The sequence below is a fragment of the Planococcus citri genome, chromosome 5 (genome assembly GCF_950023065.1).
Source record: "Planococcus citri chromosome 5, ihPlaCitr1.1, whole genome shotgun sequence".
NCBI lineage: Eukaryota > Metazoa > Arthropoda > Insecta > Hemiptera > Pseudococcidae > Planococcus > Planococcus citri.
The window spans coordinates 2,836,082-2,854,053 of NC_088681.1; the positions used below are offsets into that span (position 1 = coordinate 2,836,082).

The following is a 17,972-nucleotide window of genomic DNA, read 5'->3' on the forward strand; positions in this document are numbered from 1 at the left end:
TCAACGCAACCAGCGATGGAAAACTGTTAACTGAAACTGAAAGTGAAATGAAGTATTTGAAATTTGAAACTAAAGTTAAAATAAAATTTGAAACTGAATTAAAAATTCCAAAAAATTTAATTCTGATTTTAAAAAAAAAACTGTTCCATTCAAATTTCAAATAATTTAATTGCAATGGAGAGGCTTCATGAAAAAGGGGCCTTAGTTAATTTAATTTTTTTTCACTGATTAGTGATTTTCATAAGTTCAAATGGACTTGAAAAATTTTTCTACCAGCTAACATTTCCCAATTCGTTTTTTTTTTATGGAAGAACAGTTCAATATCACTAAATATGGACAATATGGTGAAATTAATTAAAAATTTTTTTAAAAATATATATTCAAAATTGTAAACGAAAAAAAAATCACCAGGGCCTCTTTTTCATGGAACCCTTCTATTTCAAGTCCCGAAAAGCCCCGGAAAGCCATGATCACTTCATTCAAGCCCTGAACACTGAGCCCTGAAACCCAAACCCAAAGTTTCCTGGGCCCCAATCCAAGCCCAAGACCTAATAAATCTTTGATCAAAAGCCCAAGCCCTGAAACCCGGAACCTGAAAAAAAATCGTTCGGTGCCACATCCCTGTGGAGAACTGTAATTAAAAAGCTAAAAGTGAAACTGAAATGCGGAGACTTTTTTTTTCTGTTTTAATTCTCCTTTTTTTTGCCATTTTTTCCCCCTTTCTTTGCGAGTTTATTTTTCTTATTCGAATTTGAATAAGAGAGTTCAACAGTTCAACGACTTCAACTGTTCAAGTTACAAATAACTTGAACTTGAACTTCTCATTCATCAACTCTCAAGTTCTCAAAGTTCAAATATAAAATTTCCAAATTGAAAAATAGCGTCTTTTACTTATTTTTTCTGATTTCAACACAACCAGAGATGGAAAACTGTTGACTGAAACTGAAATGAAGAATTTGAAATTTGAAACTAAAATTAAAATAATTTGAAACTGAAGTGAAATGAGTACCTATTACCTAAATAAAACTGAAGTCTGAATCTGAAACCAAAAACTGAAAAGGTAAAAGAAAAACTGAAACTGAAAACCAAGAAAATAGAAATTTGAAAACTGAAAGTCAACTTTAATTTTCTCGTTTTCCCTTTGGTCCTTTTCCCAGCTCAAAAATTCAAAAAGAGACTCGAATCAAATAACCGAATTTCTCCCAAATTTACGATAAAAGAAAGATAAAACCGTATTCGTTGCCCCAATCGATAGTTAACTTAACTACCGCCAGAGTTCAGTAACTGCCGTTTAGCCTAGTTTAGCTTATTTTAGCTGATGTGCGCTGAATTCGCAGTGAGCTGAGTCGAGTTGAAGTTTGAGCTTGAGAGCTGTGTGTCGAACATACGCCTGTTCTGTCACACATTCTACTTGGTAATGTAATATTTCTAATGTCACTAACGACATTTCATCGGTGTAATTTTGTACTCTAATTATTCCTAATGTCGCGAACTTTACTCAGATCATGTTAGAAATAACGTTCGATTCGATTTAACCAAGATGTGTCAAGTTTAACGAGGAACTATTTAACGTTTTATGCTTTGTGTACCACTACTCCTCGGTTTTTGTTTTGATAGTTTATTACGTGTATTACTCCGCAACTTTCAGTTGTGAAGCTCGACCTGTAAAATGTGTTGCATTGTATATCTTCTATCGACTGGCAGAAGATAGTGTGTATGATGCTGGACGCAGTGATAAGTTCATTTTAATCAACCATTACGTGACTCATTTGGCAGTTATGAAAATGGAGCAGCAAGTTAGAACTACTACTTCCAGATTATTCAATGTAACTATAGTCGACGTTAAAAAAGACGATATCGAAGAGGTAAATAGGATTTGTTTTAACCAAAATAATGTACATATATTGTAATTATACGTACTTATCAAAAATCGCGATGCTGCGTCTCTCTCTCCGCGCATCGCAGGTACCACCCAAGTATTTGTGTGACGTAATTTTGGAGGGAGATTCAAAAATATTACTATTACGATTTTTTTCAAATGTTTTTTTCTTTTACGAGTTATTTTTACTAGTATTCGAGATGTGTTTTCTTATACTCTCTTAGTACTAATTTATTACCTTTGTTTACATTTTCATTTTGATTTTCCAGAAATATGAACGAGGATATCTACTGTATCAAGGTATCATATCCGGTTTATCGGATAAAGAATGCATCGATGCTCTTACGACGGCTGTAAATCGAGAAAAAAGTCAAGAAGAATTGATTTCATTAGGCATGATCACCGTTATACTAACCGAACCTCATAATTCTGAAAAAGTAAGCTCGTCAGTCGGTCTACACATTCCTAGTATTTGTGCCAACCTTATCAGTTACTGCGTTCTACTCGAGTATTTCGTAATCGTGAAACGTGAATGCATATTTTACGTAGAATTATTAGAATCGTCTATCTAATTGATTTCTCAACCTACTACGCAGGTTTATCAAGATTTACGAATGTTGAATCGCGACGGATTCCAATCAGTTACTCAAAGTACGTGTCAACTTATCCTCGAAAGGTATACCAGACTTCACGATGTAGCTAGATGTCAAATGTTATGGCTGGTTAGAGAAATGGTCCGAAATATGGTTCCGAATGTCGACACGTTGTGTTGGAACTTGATGAGACACGCAGCCAGCGGAGATGTATCACCTAAGAACTTATATTTAGTCGAAAACTTGTTAGATATTTATCAAGATAATAGGTAACGTTTTACTTTTCATTTCACGACTGGTTTATTTTCGATCTACTCGTATTTCAACTAATGTGAGATTTATTTCGATACAGGAAATGGCTAGAAAAATTTCCCTGGTTATTGGCTTCTGTAGTATATTCATTTTTACGTTTCATCGAAGATCATTCTAGCCCATCGTTGGCGAAATTACGCCAGAAAGAAGTAACATTTGTGATATCGCTGCTACGTGAAAGGTTCATGGATTGCTACGTGATAGGTCGCGATTTAGTCAGACTGTTGCAGAATATATCTCGTATACCGGAAATCGAAGCACTATGGAAAGATATACTACAAAATCCTTCTTCGTTAGCACCTAATTTCACAGGTATAACGATTATTTCGCCGTTAACGAGTGCGATGATTAGTCGAGCTGTACGAATTAATATTTTAAAATGTTCGAATAGGAGTATTGCAATTATTACAGACGAGAACGTCTCGTCGTTTTCTGCAATCGAGATTGACGCCGGATATGGAACGAAAATTAGTATTTTTTACCTCTAGTGTTAGATTTGGAAATCATAAAAGATACCAGGAGTGGTTTCAGAAACAGGTAATCTCTTTCAACTGATCAAATTACGAATCTAAGATGATTTTTAGAAGTAATCTGATGTTTAATTCTAACGTGAAATGTTGTACTGCGCAGTATCTAGCTACTCCAGAGTCGCAATCTTTACGAAGTGATTTGATTCGTTTCATCGTCGGTGTTATTCATCCAACTAATGAACTCCTGTGTTCGGATATTATACCTAGATGGGCTGTTATCGGTTGGTTAATTACCACATGTACTTCTAATGTTGCCTTAGCCAATGCTAAATTAGCTTTGTTTTACGACTGGTTGTTTTTCGAGGCGGGTAAAGATAATATTATGAATATAGGTGAGTTTCTACGAAACGTGTATTTCGTGTCGATGGTATTTCGTAATCGACGCTACGATCGTATAATTGATTATTTCTTTTTTTGGATTACAGAACCAGCGATATTAGTTATGAATAATTCTCAAAAGACTCATTCCGCTGTTACCGCAACCCTCCTGGATTTCTTATGCAGAGTAAGTTGGCTGTGATCGGTTTTATTCGACAGTTCTTTACTTCCTGAATATTTGTATATTTCAACGCGAGTGACAAACCGTGCACTAATATCTTCGTATCGTTACAGATAATTCCAAATTTCTATCCGCCAATCACGGAGCACGTCCGAAACGGTGTTTTCTGTTCGTTGTATCAAATTCTAGAAAAACGTGTGTTACCATCTCTGTTACCTTTGTTCGATAATCCAAAACTGGATCGCGAATTACGCTCGATGATCAAAGACACATTCAGCGAATTTTGCGAATCAACCGCAGAAGGTGAGATTACTCGATGAGATAATCTTTTCAACCATCCCGACGCTTTTTCACTCTTTATTTTCTTCAACATTTTTTTTTTTTACCTATTATACTCGATAATACATACCTTAGGCGAACGTGTATATGTTGCCACTACTTTAGATATTTTTACTTTTAAGCCAACTGAAGTCGAATTCATCATTTGACCTAAGGCAGTGAACCATTTTTGAATGGGTCCTGGCCAGATGATGCGCGCGATCTAGCGGCTTCGCGTTTATGGAGCAGATACGCGTTATGCTGGTAAAGCTTTGGTTTTTAATTAAAGACGAGAAAGGCGTCTTGTGAGAGACGGGGGTGGTCAGATGCGCGTTGGTTTTTCTTCTATTTTTTTTTTTTTTTAATTGTAAGCTCCCAGTTTGGTTGACTTGTTCTAAAAGTTTGAATTCGTTGTATGTTTTTGCGCAGGAAATAAACCGCCGGAAGAAGTAAAAGAAGACGGGGCCGGTGCCGATAAATTGGAAAGAATTACTCCTCCCGTTGCTTTAACTAATAATCATAATGCTATCGAGAATAACTTAGATGTGGCATTCAGTGACGAAGAAAATGATATTATTAGACCACCGATTAAAATCGAAGAAGAGGATGACGACGTTCCTTTAGGTAAAATTCATCTACGAGGAATAAATTTCGGAACTAAATTGCCATGTTTTTATACCTTCTGTTTGTTTGCAGCCAAAGTGAAGATTAAAGAGAAACCGAACGATGAAGTTTTTCCCGACGTTGTGAAAACGCTGAAGAAAGAAATTCGCGATCTTATCACTCAGTTGAATAAAGAAAAGAATAATAATCGAAGGTAATGTGAAATTGAGGAGCTCATTGCAAAAGTAGCCCTTGTCACATGAACTTTTAGACACGTTTTACTCGATTGCACCTATTGCCAACTGCGGAGATCATGTTGTAATGATGAAATGACCGTCAAGTTAGTCTACCCTGAGTAGCCCTGAGAGGAATTGCTTTATAGAGTTTACATTCATGATACTGGGTACGCTCAAGGGAGAGCTTTGGAGATTGCATAGGTTCATGTGACAAGGGCTACTTTTGCAATGAGCTCCTCAATTGTTAATTGCCAATTGCTCGAAACGAACAGTGGGGCCATTTCTTGTGAAATCAGATCAGTTTTTGGTTTGAGGTCTTCGATTTTACTCCAACTTTTTTTGTAGCTCAACTTTTATTCGTTAGGAAAAATGAAAAATCGTTTTCATGGGGCAGGTGGTGGTAGTTTCTTTTCCAAAGGTTGAAATTTTCCAGTCTTACTAAATTCTCGATGCTTAACTTCGGAGTTTGATTGATCGAAACTGCTGCAACTTGGAGGAAATATGTTGACGGTCCTCTGAAAATATTCGCCTTAAATTTCGAAGTTCGAAATTAAGCTTTTTTTGAGACTTCAATAATTTTTCAAAGCCTATCAAAATTTCGAACCAAAATTTGTAAATTTGAATAAAATCCAGAACGCGTACAATTTGACGAAACTTAAATTTATACAATTATTCACGAAATAGTTGGTGGGGAGGGTGGGGGGGGGTCAAGGGGCCCTAAAATTTCGGTAAAAAATATCAAAAAGTAGCAAATATTGGTGACTTATGGTTTATTTGGTTTTTGGGAGCACTGAATACGAACATTAATTTAGTTTTTCGGTTCAACTTCGCTAATTGCCCCCCCCCTCCATCTTCCATTTACCCCGAATTTGATAAAAATCGAAAAAATCGAGTGACATGTGAATTGTTAGGTTTTTGTGAGCGCTGAATTCGAATATCAACTTTTTTTTTTGATTTGACTCCTCCAATCCTCCCCCCCCCTCCCTCTCGAACCCTCAATTTTCATTGAAATTGAAAAAATTGTGTAACGTATCGTTTATTAGGTTTTTGGGTGCTCTAAATTCGAATATCGACTTATTTTTTTGATTTGACTATTTCAAAATTTCCCCCTCCCCCTCCCACTCTTAGTTTTAATTTACCCCGAATTTGATGAAAATCGAAAAAATCGAGTAACATGTGGTTTATTAGGTTTTTGGGTGCGCTGAAATTGAATATCAACTTATTTTTGTGGTTTGACTTCTCCATACCCCCCCCCCCTCTTCATGACCCTCAATTTTCATTAAAATTAAAAAAATTGTGTGACATATCGTTTATTAGGTTTTTGGGTGCGCTGAAATTGAATATCAATTTACTTTTGTGATTTGACTCCTCCAACCCCCTCCCCCACCCTCAATTTTTATTAAAATTGAAAAAATTGTGTGACATATCGTTTATTAGGTTTTTGGGTGCGCTGAAATGGAATATCAATTTATTTTTGTGGTTTGACTTCTCCATTACCCCCCCCCCCCCCTCTTCATGACCCTCAATTTTCATTAAAATTAAAAAAATTGTGTGACATATCGTTTATTAGGTTTTTGGGTGCGCCGAATTTGAATATTAATTTATTTTTGTGATTTGACTCTTCCATACCCCCCCCCCCTCTTCATGACCCTCAATTTTCATTAAAATTAAAAAAATTGTGTGACATATCGTTAATTAGGTTTTTGGGTGCACTGAATTCGAATATCAACTTATTTTTTTGATTTGACTCCTCCAACCCCATCCCCCACCTTCAATTTTATTAAAATTGAAAAAATCGTGTGACATATCGTTTATTAGGTTTTTGGGTACTCTAAATTCGAATATCGACTTATTTTCCTTTTTTCCCCTATACATGGAAGCTGCGAGAATACTTTGAATAAAATCGAAGTACCTAAACGCCAAAACCGAGGCTTAATTTGACATAATTACCTACTTATTGATAATTTAAGGATCAATGGTCATTTTGATGTGGGTTTTATTTTTCAGATGCAAGATTGTAGATAATTTAATCAATGTAATCTCAGACGACGATGATTTAGATAACGAGTCTTTAGCCAATATCGCCTTATGTTTAAACATCGCTCTAAATTCGCAATTCGAGGAGAAAATATTTCCAGAAGAAGCCAACAACAAGTAAGTTATTATTCGATCGGTTCGATTCTTCGCGTATTTTGTTCATTGTTTCGTATTCGCTCTACTTTTTTTTTCATATTCTATTGTTACAGAAACATCGAAGAAAGTGTAAATAAACCGATGTTTATATTATTCAGAGGTTTGACCGAGTCATCGGACGGTAGTTCGAAGCGAATTCCTTTTTTCACAATTCTAACCGAGTTGAGATCGCATCAGCCTAAAATCGGATACTTGTTGTTATACTATTTGCAAGTTTGCGAGCTTTTGAAAGAGAAGGAAAAGTCGTATGCGTAAGTGATTGTTTGCATTTCGAATGGAGAGCTGCGAAGGCGAAGGGGTTGATTAATTTTATAAATTCTAACTGGTAATGTTTCTTGCAGGAGTAAAGGTTACCTGTATAAAGAATTTTGTCATAATCAAGAAAAAAAATTTGAAGACTGTTTGATCTGTGATCTCGAAGTATGTTGAGGAAAAAATCTCCGTTTTTTGCTGCCAGAATTTCAACGAATTGAATTTTTAACCATGTGACGACTCGAATTGTTTCAGATTTGCCAAGAAGATGACTGTTATATGTTTTGTTGGCTGATTCCTTCGATATACAAGGAATATCCCAAGTTTTCAAATGGCAATGATAAGTTAATTAATTTAATCGTATCGTCCATCGACGCGAAGCAATTACAAGAACTCATTTGTAAAGTATTACAAGGTATTGTTTTAGTCTAAAGCCATACGATGATCAATTTTTATACGGTATTTTTGACGAATTAATTTACTGTTATGTTTTGTAGGCCAATTGGTCATGTTTCAAGCGGATAATTTCGTATCGTTGATATCGTCCTCGTTGACGTGGGAAACATTCGAACAATATTGTTTATGGCAGTTGGCGATAGCTCACGATATTCCACTGGAATGTATGCTGAATACTTTACCAAAGTTGGAGTTTAAATCGCACGCCGAAGCTTTGGCGTCCATTTTGTTGTTATTAAGAAGAGAGAAGTAAGCTCGCACTCCTGTTGGTGAAATTCACGTACTAAAATTGCAGTATGGTTTTTTGAACTGGGTTTGTTTCGTTTTTTTAGGCCATCGGGGGATTTATTAAAACCGATATTTTGTCGGGAGCTCAAACCATTATCGGATATATTCGTCGTATCTGTGTTACAAGCTTGGTGCGCCCAGACTTGCGATTCTTTGGCTAATTGTGTGGCCGATTTATTGACCAGTCGGTGTCCGACGGCGTCGCCTAGTAAACGTAAAAGAGGACAAGGTACGTGTCGATCAAACAAGTTAGGTATGCGACACGTCTTTTGAATATTTTGAAAATGCAACTCTGATAATTCGTATTCCGCTAAAGCCGGAATTTTAACCTTCATGTGTTTTAATTCGTTCTTATATTTTTACTTTAACGCAGGACAAGGCTTAGGATCAAGAAGCGGAGTATCTCCGCCTAGCGCGGAACGTATTCTGGGGCATTTGGATCGAGCTCGCGAAGGCTGTAAACCGATGTTCAAAGTCGACAGCATGCAACGAGCTTTGCAAATAGCTCAAGCAGCTTGCACAGATACTCAGAGAGGATTATACAGTAGTTTATTCGCCTTACTCGAGGAAGAAGAACAACCCGTCAGCACGACCAATAAAACCGCACCGTCTACGAGTAAAGGCCGAGGACGTAAAGCAGCCGCTGGCATGTATAACAGCACATCGACAACCAACACGAATAGTTATTCGAGTAAACATCGCAACGCGAGTAATCGAAGCAGTCTTAAAGAATTATCCGACTCTTCGGAATCGAGTAGCGAAGTATGTATCGCCGCAAAAATAATCATTACTTCACCATTATTTTATTCTAATGGCAAATTTTGTCGTTTATGCCGCAGGAAGAAGAAGTAATCAAACCGAGAAACGCGAAAAAACGTAAAAAAATCAACACAGTTACTTCGGACAGTGACTAACATACGGCTGAGCAACTAGCCAGCGATGAAGAACCTGGCTATGGTATCGTGAATACTCCAGCGTAATGTGTTAATCGCTCCCACAATCGGCACCGGAATCACGAACGCGGTAAAGTGTAGGTTTGGTTTTGCAATTTACAAAGCAATGCAAAAAAGGGAGTAAATAACCTCGATCGATTTGTATTGGATTATTGCTGTGATATTTTAATGGTGGTTTTCGTATGTACTTTCCATATCGCTCGTGTCGGTTGTTCTGTTCAGTTCGATTCTGTGTCTGTGTCTGTCTGTCTATCAGTGTGTGTGTGTTTTTAAACAACATTCGAAAGATGAATTTTTTATTATTTATTATCATTCCTGTCGCGCGAGTAGGTGTACTTTACAAACGCACGGGCATATGCGAAAATGGTTTTTAATTTGTGTTTTTAAAATAACCGATATTACGATGTCTTTTTTTTTTTGATTAGAAGAACCACGGTTTCATTTACCCCGCTGCAAATGAGTAATGGAACTGTGAACCGAAGTTGTTTTTTGAGAAAGGGTTTTGTTTGATTCACACTTTTTTTTTTTTTTATTGATTAGGGAATATTTTTGCTAATATTTTCGACTGTTTTTACGTTAATTTATTTTTATTACGTTTTGTACATGCGTACCTCTCTATCTTATGTTTGTAAAAATGGTGTATAAAGAAAACGTTTGTAAAGTGTATTTATTGGTACTTGGTACTATACGTTGTATAATCATGTGTAATTTTATTGTATGCAAGAAATGTGTGTAAACATATAATTGGTTTAATACAATAGTTTTATAAATCGTTTGGTTTAGAAAATCGATTTTTTTTTTTTTGTAATTTCTTCAACAGTTGAAATTTATTCTTCTACAGGCGAAAGATGTATGCACCGGAATGGGAATGCTGTTGTTGTTGTTCGACAGTAACTCTTCTAAATAGTAAATTGGCGTTCGTTCAAGTTTTCAGTTTTCCTTTTCCATTTGAGAAGAAAAATTCGTTTCTGTCTTTTTGGTTAATGTTTTGTTTTTCAATTTTTCAACTTGGTTATTTCGTTCGAGGGATGACCCAAAAATATGACCGAATAGTCCGGCATATGACAATAGGAGTAATTGCACCCCGCCCCCCCCGCCGATCCTCCGGGACAACTTTTTTCTTAAAGGGGACATCCTAAGGAACATTTTAAAACAAATTGCCGGAAAAAAAGTTGGCCTTACTTACAAAATGGCGGCCATTTTGATGGACAGGTCAGCCGGAAATCGCAGATTTTGCGTTTCAACATAGGACTTGCACGAAATTTTTCAAACCTTACAAAGGTAGATCGAAAGATCATGCAAAATTTATCACCTGTCAAAATTTCAAGTGCTAAAGTGCGTTTTTCGATTTTTGGTGAATTTTTGAAAATCGAATTTAGGGAAAAAATCAAAATTTTACCAAATTGGCCAAGAAAGCTGAAATTTGGTATATACCCTATTTTCGACATGCCAAATCGATTGGGAACGGTTTCAACCCGTTTTGAGCAGTTCTGGAGCCTCCAGCAGATTTTTGAAACTCGAAATTCCATCAAATTGGAGTTGTAAAGCTAAAATTAATTCTAAAAAGTAATTTTAATACGCTACGAAGTACTGCAGTTGGATCCTCCAGCGACTTTTTGAAAATTCCTGAAGCCTCCAGCAGATTTTTGAAACTTTAAATTTTCACAAAATTTCATCAAATGGAGATGGAAATCTGAAATTTACTCTACACTCCAATTTTAACACCCTCTGAAGACGACTTCAGGTGGGCTCAAGTAATTTTAGGGCCTCCAGCGACTTTTTTTAAAAATTACTGGAGCCTCCAGCAGATTTTTGAAACTTTAAATTTTCACAAGATTTCATCAAATGGAGATGGAAATCTGAAATTTACTCTACACTCCAATTTTAACACCCTCTGAAGACGACTCCAGGTGGGCTCAAGTAATTTTAGGGTCTCCAGCGACTTTTTTTTAAAAATTACTGGAGCCTCCAGCAGATTTTTGAAACTTAAAATTTCCCCAACATTAATTTATCAAAATATGGAGTTGGCAAGCTGAAATTTACTTCGCAGACTACATGGATGGTTTCAAATGGTTTTGAAGCTTCCAGCTACTTTTAGGAAATTTCAATTTTCCAAAAAAAACGTCATGCAACCTTTCAAAAAGTTACAAGAGGCTCCAAAACAACTTGAAATCTACCTGCAGTCGACTTCGCAGCGTATTGAAATTAGTTTGCAGAATGAATTTTGACTCTCCATCTTAGTTTGATGATATTTGGGGAAATTTCAAGTTTCAAAAATCTACTGGAAGCTCCAGTAAGTTTCAAAAAAGTTGTTGGATGCTCTAAAATGACTTGAAATCCACCAGAAATCGTTTTCAGAGGATGTTAAAATTGGAGTGTAGAGTAAATTTCAGATTTCCATCTCCATTTGAGGAAATTTTGTAAAAATTTAAAGTTCCAAAAATCTGCTGGAAGCTTCAAGAATTTTCAAAAAGTCGCTGGAGGATCCAAAACGACTTGAAATTTGCCTGCAGTACTTCGTAGCGTATTGAAATTACTTTTTAGAATTAATTTCAGCTTTACAACTCCAATTTGATGGAATTTTGTGGGAATTTCAAGTTTCAAAAATCTTCTGGAGGCTCCAGAAGTGCTTAAAACTGTTTGAAACTGTTTCCAATCGATTTGGCATGTCGAAAATAGGGTATATACCAAATTTCAGCTTTCTTGGTCAATTTGGTAAAATTTTGATTTTTTCCCTCATTTTCGGCCTAAATTCGATTTTCAAAAATTCACCAAAAATCGAAAAACGCACTTTAGCACTTGAAATTTTGACAGGTGATAAATTTTTGCATGATCTTTCGATCTACCTTTGTAAAGTTTGAAAATGTTCGTGCAAGTCCTACAATCCAAATTTGGAAAAAAAGTGATTTGTGAAAACCATTTTAAAAATTCGAATACCTACAAAAAAATGTACCTTGCTTCAAAAAGAAAAAAAATCCTCCATCAAAACTGTGAAAAATTGACACAATTCAAAAAAAAATGGAAAAGAGTTGGCAAAATTATTGAAATTGAGAGAAAATGACCAAAACAGGAAGCAGAGCAAAGATCCAAGATCTGGAGAGAAAAAAAATACTCAAAAAATAATGTTGAAAAACCTCTTCGTGATCTTCTTTTAATAACTCAAAATCATACGTTCTTAAGAATAAAACTCAGGAGCGAAATTCAAAATGAACCAAAAAACAGAGTTTCGTCAAAATTTAAAAAGTTGAGAAAAATTACGAGGATTCCAGAATAAAAATTTGATTAAAAGTAAAAAAACTTCACCGAAAAAAATGAAGTATAAAAATCACTACCTACTAAAATTTAAGAAAAAACATCGCAAGAATTCAAAAAAAAAACTCACTAAAATCAACGATAAAATTGCGAAAACTGCACAAAAATTTAGACACCAAAAAAAAAAAACACGAAAATTTGTCGAAAAGTAATGGAAAATACAATCTATGAGAATTCAAAAGAATAAAACTTGAAAAAAAATCACGAAATCCTCAAAAAAATTCAAAATAAAACCATCAAGTCTCAAAGCCCGAAAAAACTCGAAAAAAATCTGTAAACGAGGAAATTCCGCAAAAATTTAAGTAGAAAAAATTACCAAAATTTGGGGCTAAATTAAGAGAAAGTTTTATAAAAAATCTCGAAAATTTAGGAAAAAAGGTTTCGCCGAAATTGAGAACACAAATTTAGACAGAAAAACGAATCAATAAAATTCAAAACAAAATTATAGAAATTATGAAAATAGAAAACTCCCGAAAATTCAGTTCAGCAAAAATTATTAAGAATTCAGAACAGAGAACTCGCGAGAATTAAAATTAGGTATAAATTTCGGAAATGAATCGATAAATTTTTGAGAAAAATCATCGAAAAATTTCTAACAAAACTGAAGAGGATTCAACAGAGAAAAATAATTTGAACTTGAAAAAAAAAATGTTCAAAGAGAGAGAAAATCCGAAGGACCTTCCCTCATAACTGGAAAGGAAGAAGAAAAGAGAAAGAGGGATCAACGAATGGAAGATATCAAGATGCAGAAAAATCCACCACAAAAGGTGAAAATGAAAAAAACAAGTCATCAAATCTTGGAAGAAGCAATTCCTTCCCTTCTCGAAAAAAGATATCAAAATTTAAAAGAAATCATGATTTTTGGAAGAAGAAAAATCATAATTCCACAAAAATGTGAGAAAAAAAATTACTTGTTTTTTTTTTTAAGCACGAAACTAAACTGTTGAAAGTTGAAATGAAAAAAATTCAGTCAAAATTTAGGCAAAAAAATGACCACAATCTGGAACAAAACCATAGAATCGTGAAAATTCAATGTTGAAAAAGTCTGTCAAAACTATAGAGAAACTTCATCAAAATTTGAATAGAGAAAAAAAATGGAAATTCCGAGAAAATCATCAAAAAACTTGAAAAAAGAACTCGCGAAAATTCAAAAAATCATACCCGTCAGGGTAGGAAAAATCTACAAAAATTCAAAAGAAAACTCACAAAATCGATGAAAAAGATTTCACAAAATTCAAAAAAAACCATCGAACCGAAATAAGGAGAAATCCCGACTATTTGAGCAATAAAATTACACAAGCTCGAGGGAAAATTTTTATGAAAAAATCACGAGAATTCAAGGTGATAAAATTGGGCAAAAATTCAGGCGAAAAACATCATCAAAAAAATTCAGAGCAAAATCATGGAAAAATTATTTTGAAAAAAAATCACCACAAAAATTCAAGATGTAAAAATCAATCAAAACAAAGAACCATCGAGGAATTCAAAATAATAATACCTGTCGAAATCAGAAACCCCCTTGAATACATTTCAAAAGAAAAATCATCAAAACTGAAAAAATGAAATTCGTTATGCTGAAATAGCAGAAATAAAAACGTTTTTTTTTCCGAAGAATTTGGAATAAAATTTGATAAAAAAGGTAATATTTTGGTAAAAAAAAAAAACTCGGAAATAACTTTTAATAACCAACATTTCAAAAAAGTAACCGAGTACAATCCATGAATAATGTCTATATTGATGAAGAAATTTCGTATTTACACGTGGTACTTATATATAAATCGAGAGAATAATATCACGGAAGGTCCATCCAACTTCCACCTGGTAAATAAAAGTACAACCTCAACATCACGATATTCTCATTAGTTACCGTCCTCATCTAGGAATAACGGCTGATAAACTGACATTATTATGTCTACCGCATAATTAAGTTGACCTTGAGGCAAAATACTGTATTCTACTGGCAACTCTTCAGGATCTTCAAATTTGCTACTATGAATTTTGTCCGTTATAATACTATAAACATTGGAGAGATCTTTGCAAAATTTCCTGATCTGACTGGGATCTAAAAGTTCAACAATAGACTGCAATAATGGGTCATCGGCGCGTTCAGTCAGCATAAAATACCACCGGTCTTCCCTTGTACGGCGAGTACGTTCATTCTTCGTATATTGTCTATAATTTTCCTTAACGTATGGAAAAGCTGAACCACACTGCTGCTCCAAGCGCACCATCCGCGACCGCACCACCTCCGGGGTGACTACTTTCTGATACTTCTTTTTATATTCGGCCTAAAAACATCGTAGAAAACATGCTATTGTAGTATGAACCAAATCTTGAAGAAGAAACAAACATTGAAATGCGATTCATCAATATAAATATGTAAATAAGTTTATATGAGTTGATAACTTACAGCATTGATTTCTGCCCGTTCTCTCAGACAGATCTGGGTTTTCAAAGCTGTTTGAGCAGCAGCTAACTGATTATTCAATTCGAATATGCGACCTTGTAAAACAAAGATTGCTGCCTCAGCCATCGTAATTAATGAAAATTATGGTTTCTAAATTAATTACAAAGAAAAACTATCACTGAAAGAAACTATCAGATAAGAAACCGACTGATATATAAAGAACAGGGTATACTCATCCGCCACCTTGTTCCTGAATTGTTACTTGAGTAAAAAATTTGTCATTTGCAAATTGCAATTTATAGTTTTCATGATTGAATTTCTGGAATACACATAGAATGATAGAAATGGTTGAATAACGGCACTTGCTTTGAATTTTAACCAATTTCACACAATTTTCAACTTGAAAATACATGTTGAAAAAATGCTATAATTCAAAAAAATTAATGGTCTTCTTTTGGCATATGTTGCATATCATTGGAAAGCTCTTTCAATTCTCATCTCTTTCAAAGACGTTCTTATGAAAAAGTTGGAAAAGTCCACGGTTTTGAAGATGAACGCGGTTAAATGTTGCTGAATTCCAATAAACTGCAATGCATTGGTTCGTCAAACCAGGAACAAAATGGTGGATGAGTATACCTATGAAAGTGTTAACTTTTGGGCTCAAAAGTACGACTTGGTTCTATGGATTCTGCAGTTCGGAGCAATCGGCAAAGATGTAAACGATATAAAAGAAGATTTCAAAGAAATTAAAGAAAGCGGTTAGCGTGGAGGTATTTTTCAATTTTCATTGCATGCATTCAGTTTCTAAAATCAATTATGTTTCTAGTTGATCAAATGAAGAAAATAGTCGATCGTTTGAAGCCAAACTTGGATATGTGAAAATTCAATTATCCAACGTTTATCGTCCTGCTCTGCAACTTACTATCGTCACTAGTCGTTACATCGAAAAATATTTTGGTTCTTGTAAAATTCTGTGATGTCGTTTTCTCATTCATAAAATAAAACTAATGTACATATCATTTTGTAAAATTGTCATTTTTTCAAAAAAAAAGATGTAATTTCAAAAATTTTAGTGCTATTGGAAAGAGGATGAAATTTCCTTTCTCGTGGCATAAATTAATGGCTTTCGAATAAATTCGACGTATCTAAATCGATTGTAGCCTCAAAATTATTAGAAAGAAGCTGAGAAAATGGTACGATTCTCCATTGAGAATGCTTTCAAGTGACTTCAATTTCTTCAAATAAAAAAAAAAATCCGTACGAAACACTTGATTGAGAAAACGCCGAACACCATCTTCTAACAATCTCTCAAAATCAAAAACTGAACTATAGAGTACTTTGCTGGAGAACAGCATTACCTAGCTACTAGCATTACCTATCGTTTATCTGAAAGTTGAAACTCAGGTTCTTTTTTGATAAATGAATTCAAAATATTTCGAATTTCCATGAGGTCGATACGTACACTATCGAAAGAAACAACCACAACGCAGAAATAATCCTCAAAAAAGAAACCTACTAAAAAAAAAAATTTGAAAACAATTTTAGAAAAAACTAAACATCGAAATTTTAACATATTTATGTAAAAATCCAATAACAAATCGTCCATTAAATCATCTTTCTCAAAAGCTTATTAATATGGTCTTCGCGGTTACCGAAATCTCCACCTTCGACATAGTGAGTCGTCTTCTTGCGCCAGCCACCAGTAGGCGTGTTCAGCTATTCGAAAACAAAACCCAGAATTAGAATTAATAAATGTATTATTCAGGAAAGACTAGCTTTTATTTAGTTTAAACTTACTTTGAAAGGCCAGAAGAATCGAGAGGCATGTTTGAATACGCGATCAGATGTATAAATGGAGTGTACTAAATCTTCCGTACAGATGATTCCGTACTTTCCTGTGGGAAAAAAGTAACAGAATTAGTAACACAAAAGAAAAAAAAAACACAAATCGAACTAAAAATGCAATCGGTATTTTACCTAATTTCTTTTGAATCATACGATTGTTGGTGATAGGAATTCGTTGACCCTTAATTTTAGCGTAACCTCTCTTGTAAACCAAATCGCGTACACTTTTCAAGTTCGGGTAACCCCAGGTGATGTAGGGTTCGCAGACACGTAACATATTGATAGTAGCCTGAAAATAACGACATTAGACTCGACTCGGAGAATAACCTCATCGCAATAGGGACAAAAGTAGTCACCTTGTTTAATTTCACGAATACTCCGTTGTTTATTTGACGAAGACGGAACAGTTGCAAAACTTTACGAACTTTGGGTGGGATCTGATTGATACTAAAATCAAACGAAATAATTAGATCGACTGGAAATTTACAATACACCAAATCAACACTATCAATTCTTACCCTCGGATACGCATAACGAAAGCTAATCTCGGTTCAGCGGGAATATAATAGTTGCCAGCTTTCTTGGCATTCCTCGCCAAACGTAATTGATCGCGTTCCTTGTTTCTGTACTCGCGGACGTATTTTTCGGCACGTTTCAACCATTTTTGTTTGTTGATATATCTGGTTTGTCTGGCCTAGATTTGCAAACAAATATTACTCAAGTGTGAGAGTTGAAGAACTTGACGAATACTAAGAACAAAATATTCAACTAAACTTACTTTTAATTGTTTGGTTAGAGATTTTTTCTTATGGGTGAGACGGGATTTGTACCGTTTCAGCACTGGTTCCGGTACAGCCGGCAATTTAGCGCCTTCCTTCACCTTCGGTTTTGATTCTTTTTTAGCGCTGTAACATAATGTAAAGATTAATTATGAGGATTTAAATGCTAAAAATCCAATTCGTAGGTACGATGAAATTAGAATTAGTAACGATGTAAATGCTACCTAACACGTGGGTAAACGAATACACATTCAACGTACAACTAGGAACTTGAAATAAAGATATTAAAACACCGATATGAGAAGAATTATGAATAATAGGTGAAACATACCTGGAATCGGCCATTTTTTACTGAATTTTTGATATTTATCCTAAAAATGATCCAAATTTCAATAAAAATTTGAGGATCTCACACTCCAACTCGGCCAAAATGGAATGATGATAAAAATTTACAAAAATAAATAAGCGCTCCGGCCTGGTATTTAGCTGTGAAAACGTGATGCTTCGTGGATGCTTA

General features: G+C 34.7%; 3 protein-coding genes across 4 annotated transcripts; 1 reads left to right on the forward strand and 2 right to left on the reverse strand.

Moving 5' to 3' along the window:
- Nucleotides 1-1,335: 1,335 nt before the first annotated feature.
- Nucleotides 1,336-9,899, forward strand: IntS3 (integrator complex subunit 3). Of its 2 annotated transcripts, none has more exons than XM_065366969.1 (18): nt 1,336-1,865; nt 2,149-2,316; nt 2,476-2,741; nt 2,825-3,096; nt 3,176-3,321; nt 3,415-3,646; nt 3,740-3,819; nt 3,927-4,116; nt 4,561-4,755; nt 4,828-4,948; nt 6,978-7,124; nt 7,217-7,414; nt 7,505-7,583; nt 7,671-7,830; nt 7,913-8,120; nt 8,204-8,412; nt 8,533-8,921; nt 8,999-9,899. In XM_065366969.1, exons 1-18 carry the CDS (start codon nt 1,779-1,781, stop codon nt 9,071-9,073), a joined length of 3,222 nt encoding a protein of 1,073 aa, XP_065223041.1. In that variant the 5' UTR covers nt 1,336-1,778; the 3' UTR covers nt 9,074-9,899. The 2 variants fall into 2 exon arrangements, with proteins under 2 accessions (XP_065223041.1, XP_065223042.1); XM_065366970.1 differs by having other exon boundaries at nt 8,204-8,388.
- Nucleotides 9,900-14,134: 4,235 nt separating this feature from the next.
- On the reverse strand, nt 14,135-15,143 carry LOC135847447 (uncharacterized). Its single transcript, XM_065366975.1, has 2 exons — nt 14,835-15,143; nt 14,135-14,712 (listed from the first exon to the last, which is right to left on the reverse strand). Exons 1-2 carry the CDS (start codon nt 14,955-14,957, stop codon nt 14,284-14,286), a joined length of 552 nt encoding a protein of 183 aa, XP_065223047.1. The 5' UTR covers nt 14,958-15,143; the 3' UTR covers nt 14,135-14,283.
- A 1,248-nt stretch (nt 15,144-16,391) lies between these two features.
- LOC135847446 (large ribosomal subunit protein uL30-like) lies at nt 16,392-17,947 on the reverse strand. The gene is made up of 7 exons (XM_065366974.1): nt 17,787-17,947; nt 17,455-17,581; nt 17,195-17,370; nt 17,033-17,123; nt 16,809-16,965; nt 16,629-16,726; nt 16,392-16,547 (listed from the first exon to the last, which is right to left on the reverse strand). Exons 1-7 carry the CDS (start codon nt 17,798-17,800, stop codon nt 16,437-16,439), a joined length of 774 nt encoding a protein of 257 aa, XP_065223046.1. The 5' UTR covers nt 17,801-17,947; the 3' UTR covers nt 16,392-16,436.
- Between the last annotated feature and the right edge of the window lie 25 nt (nt 17,948-17,972).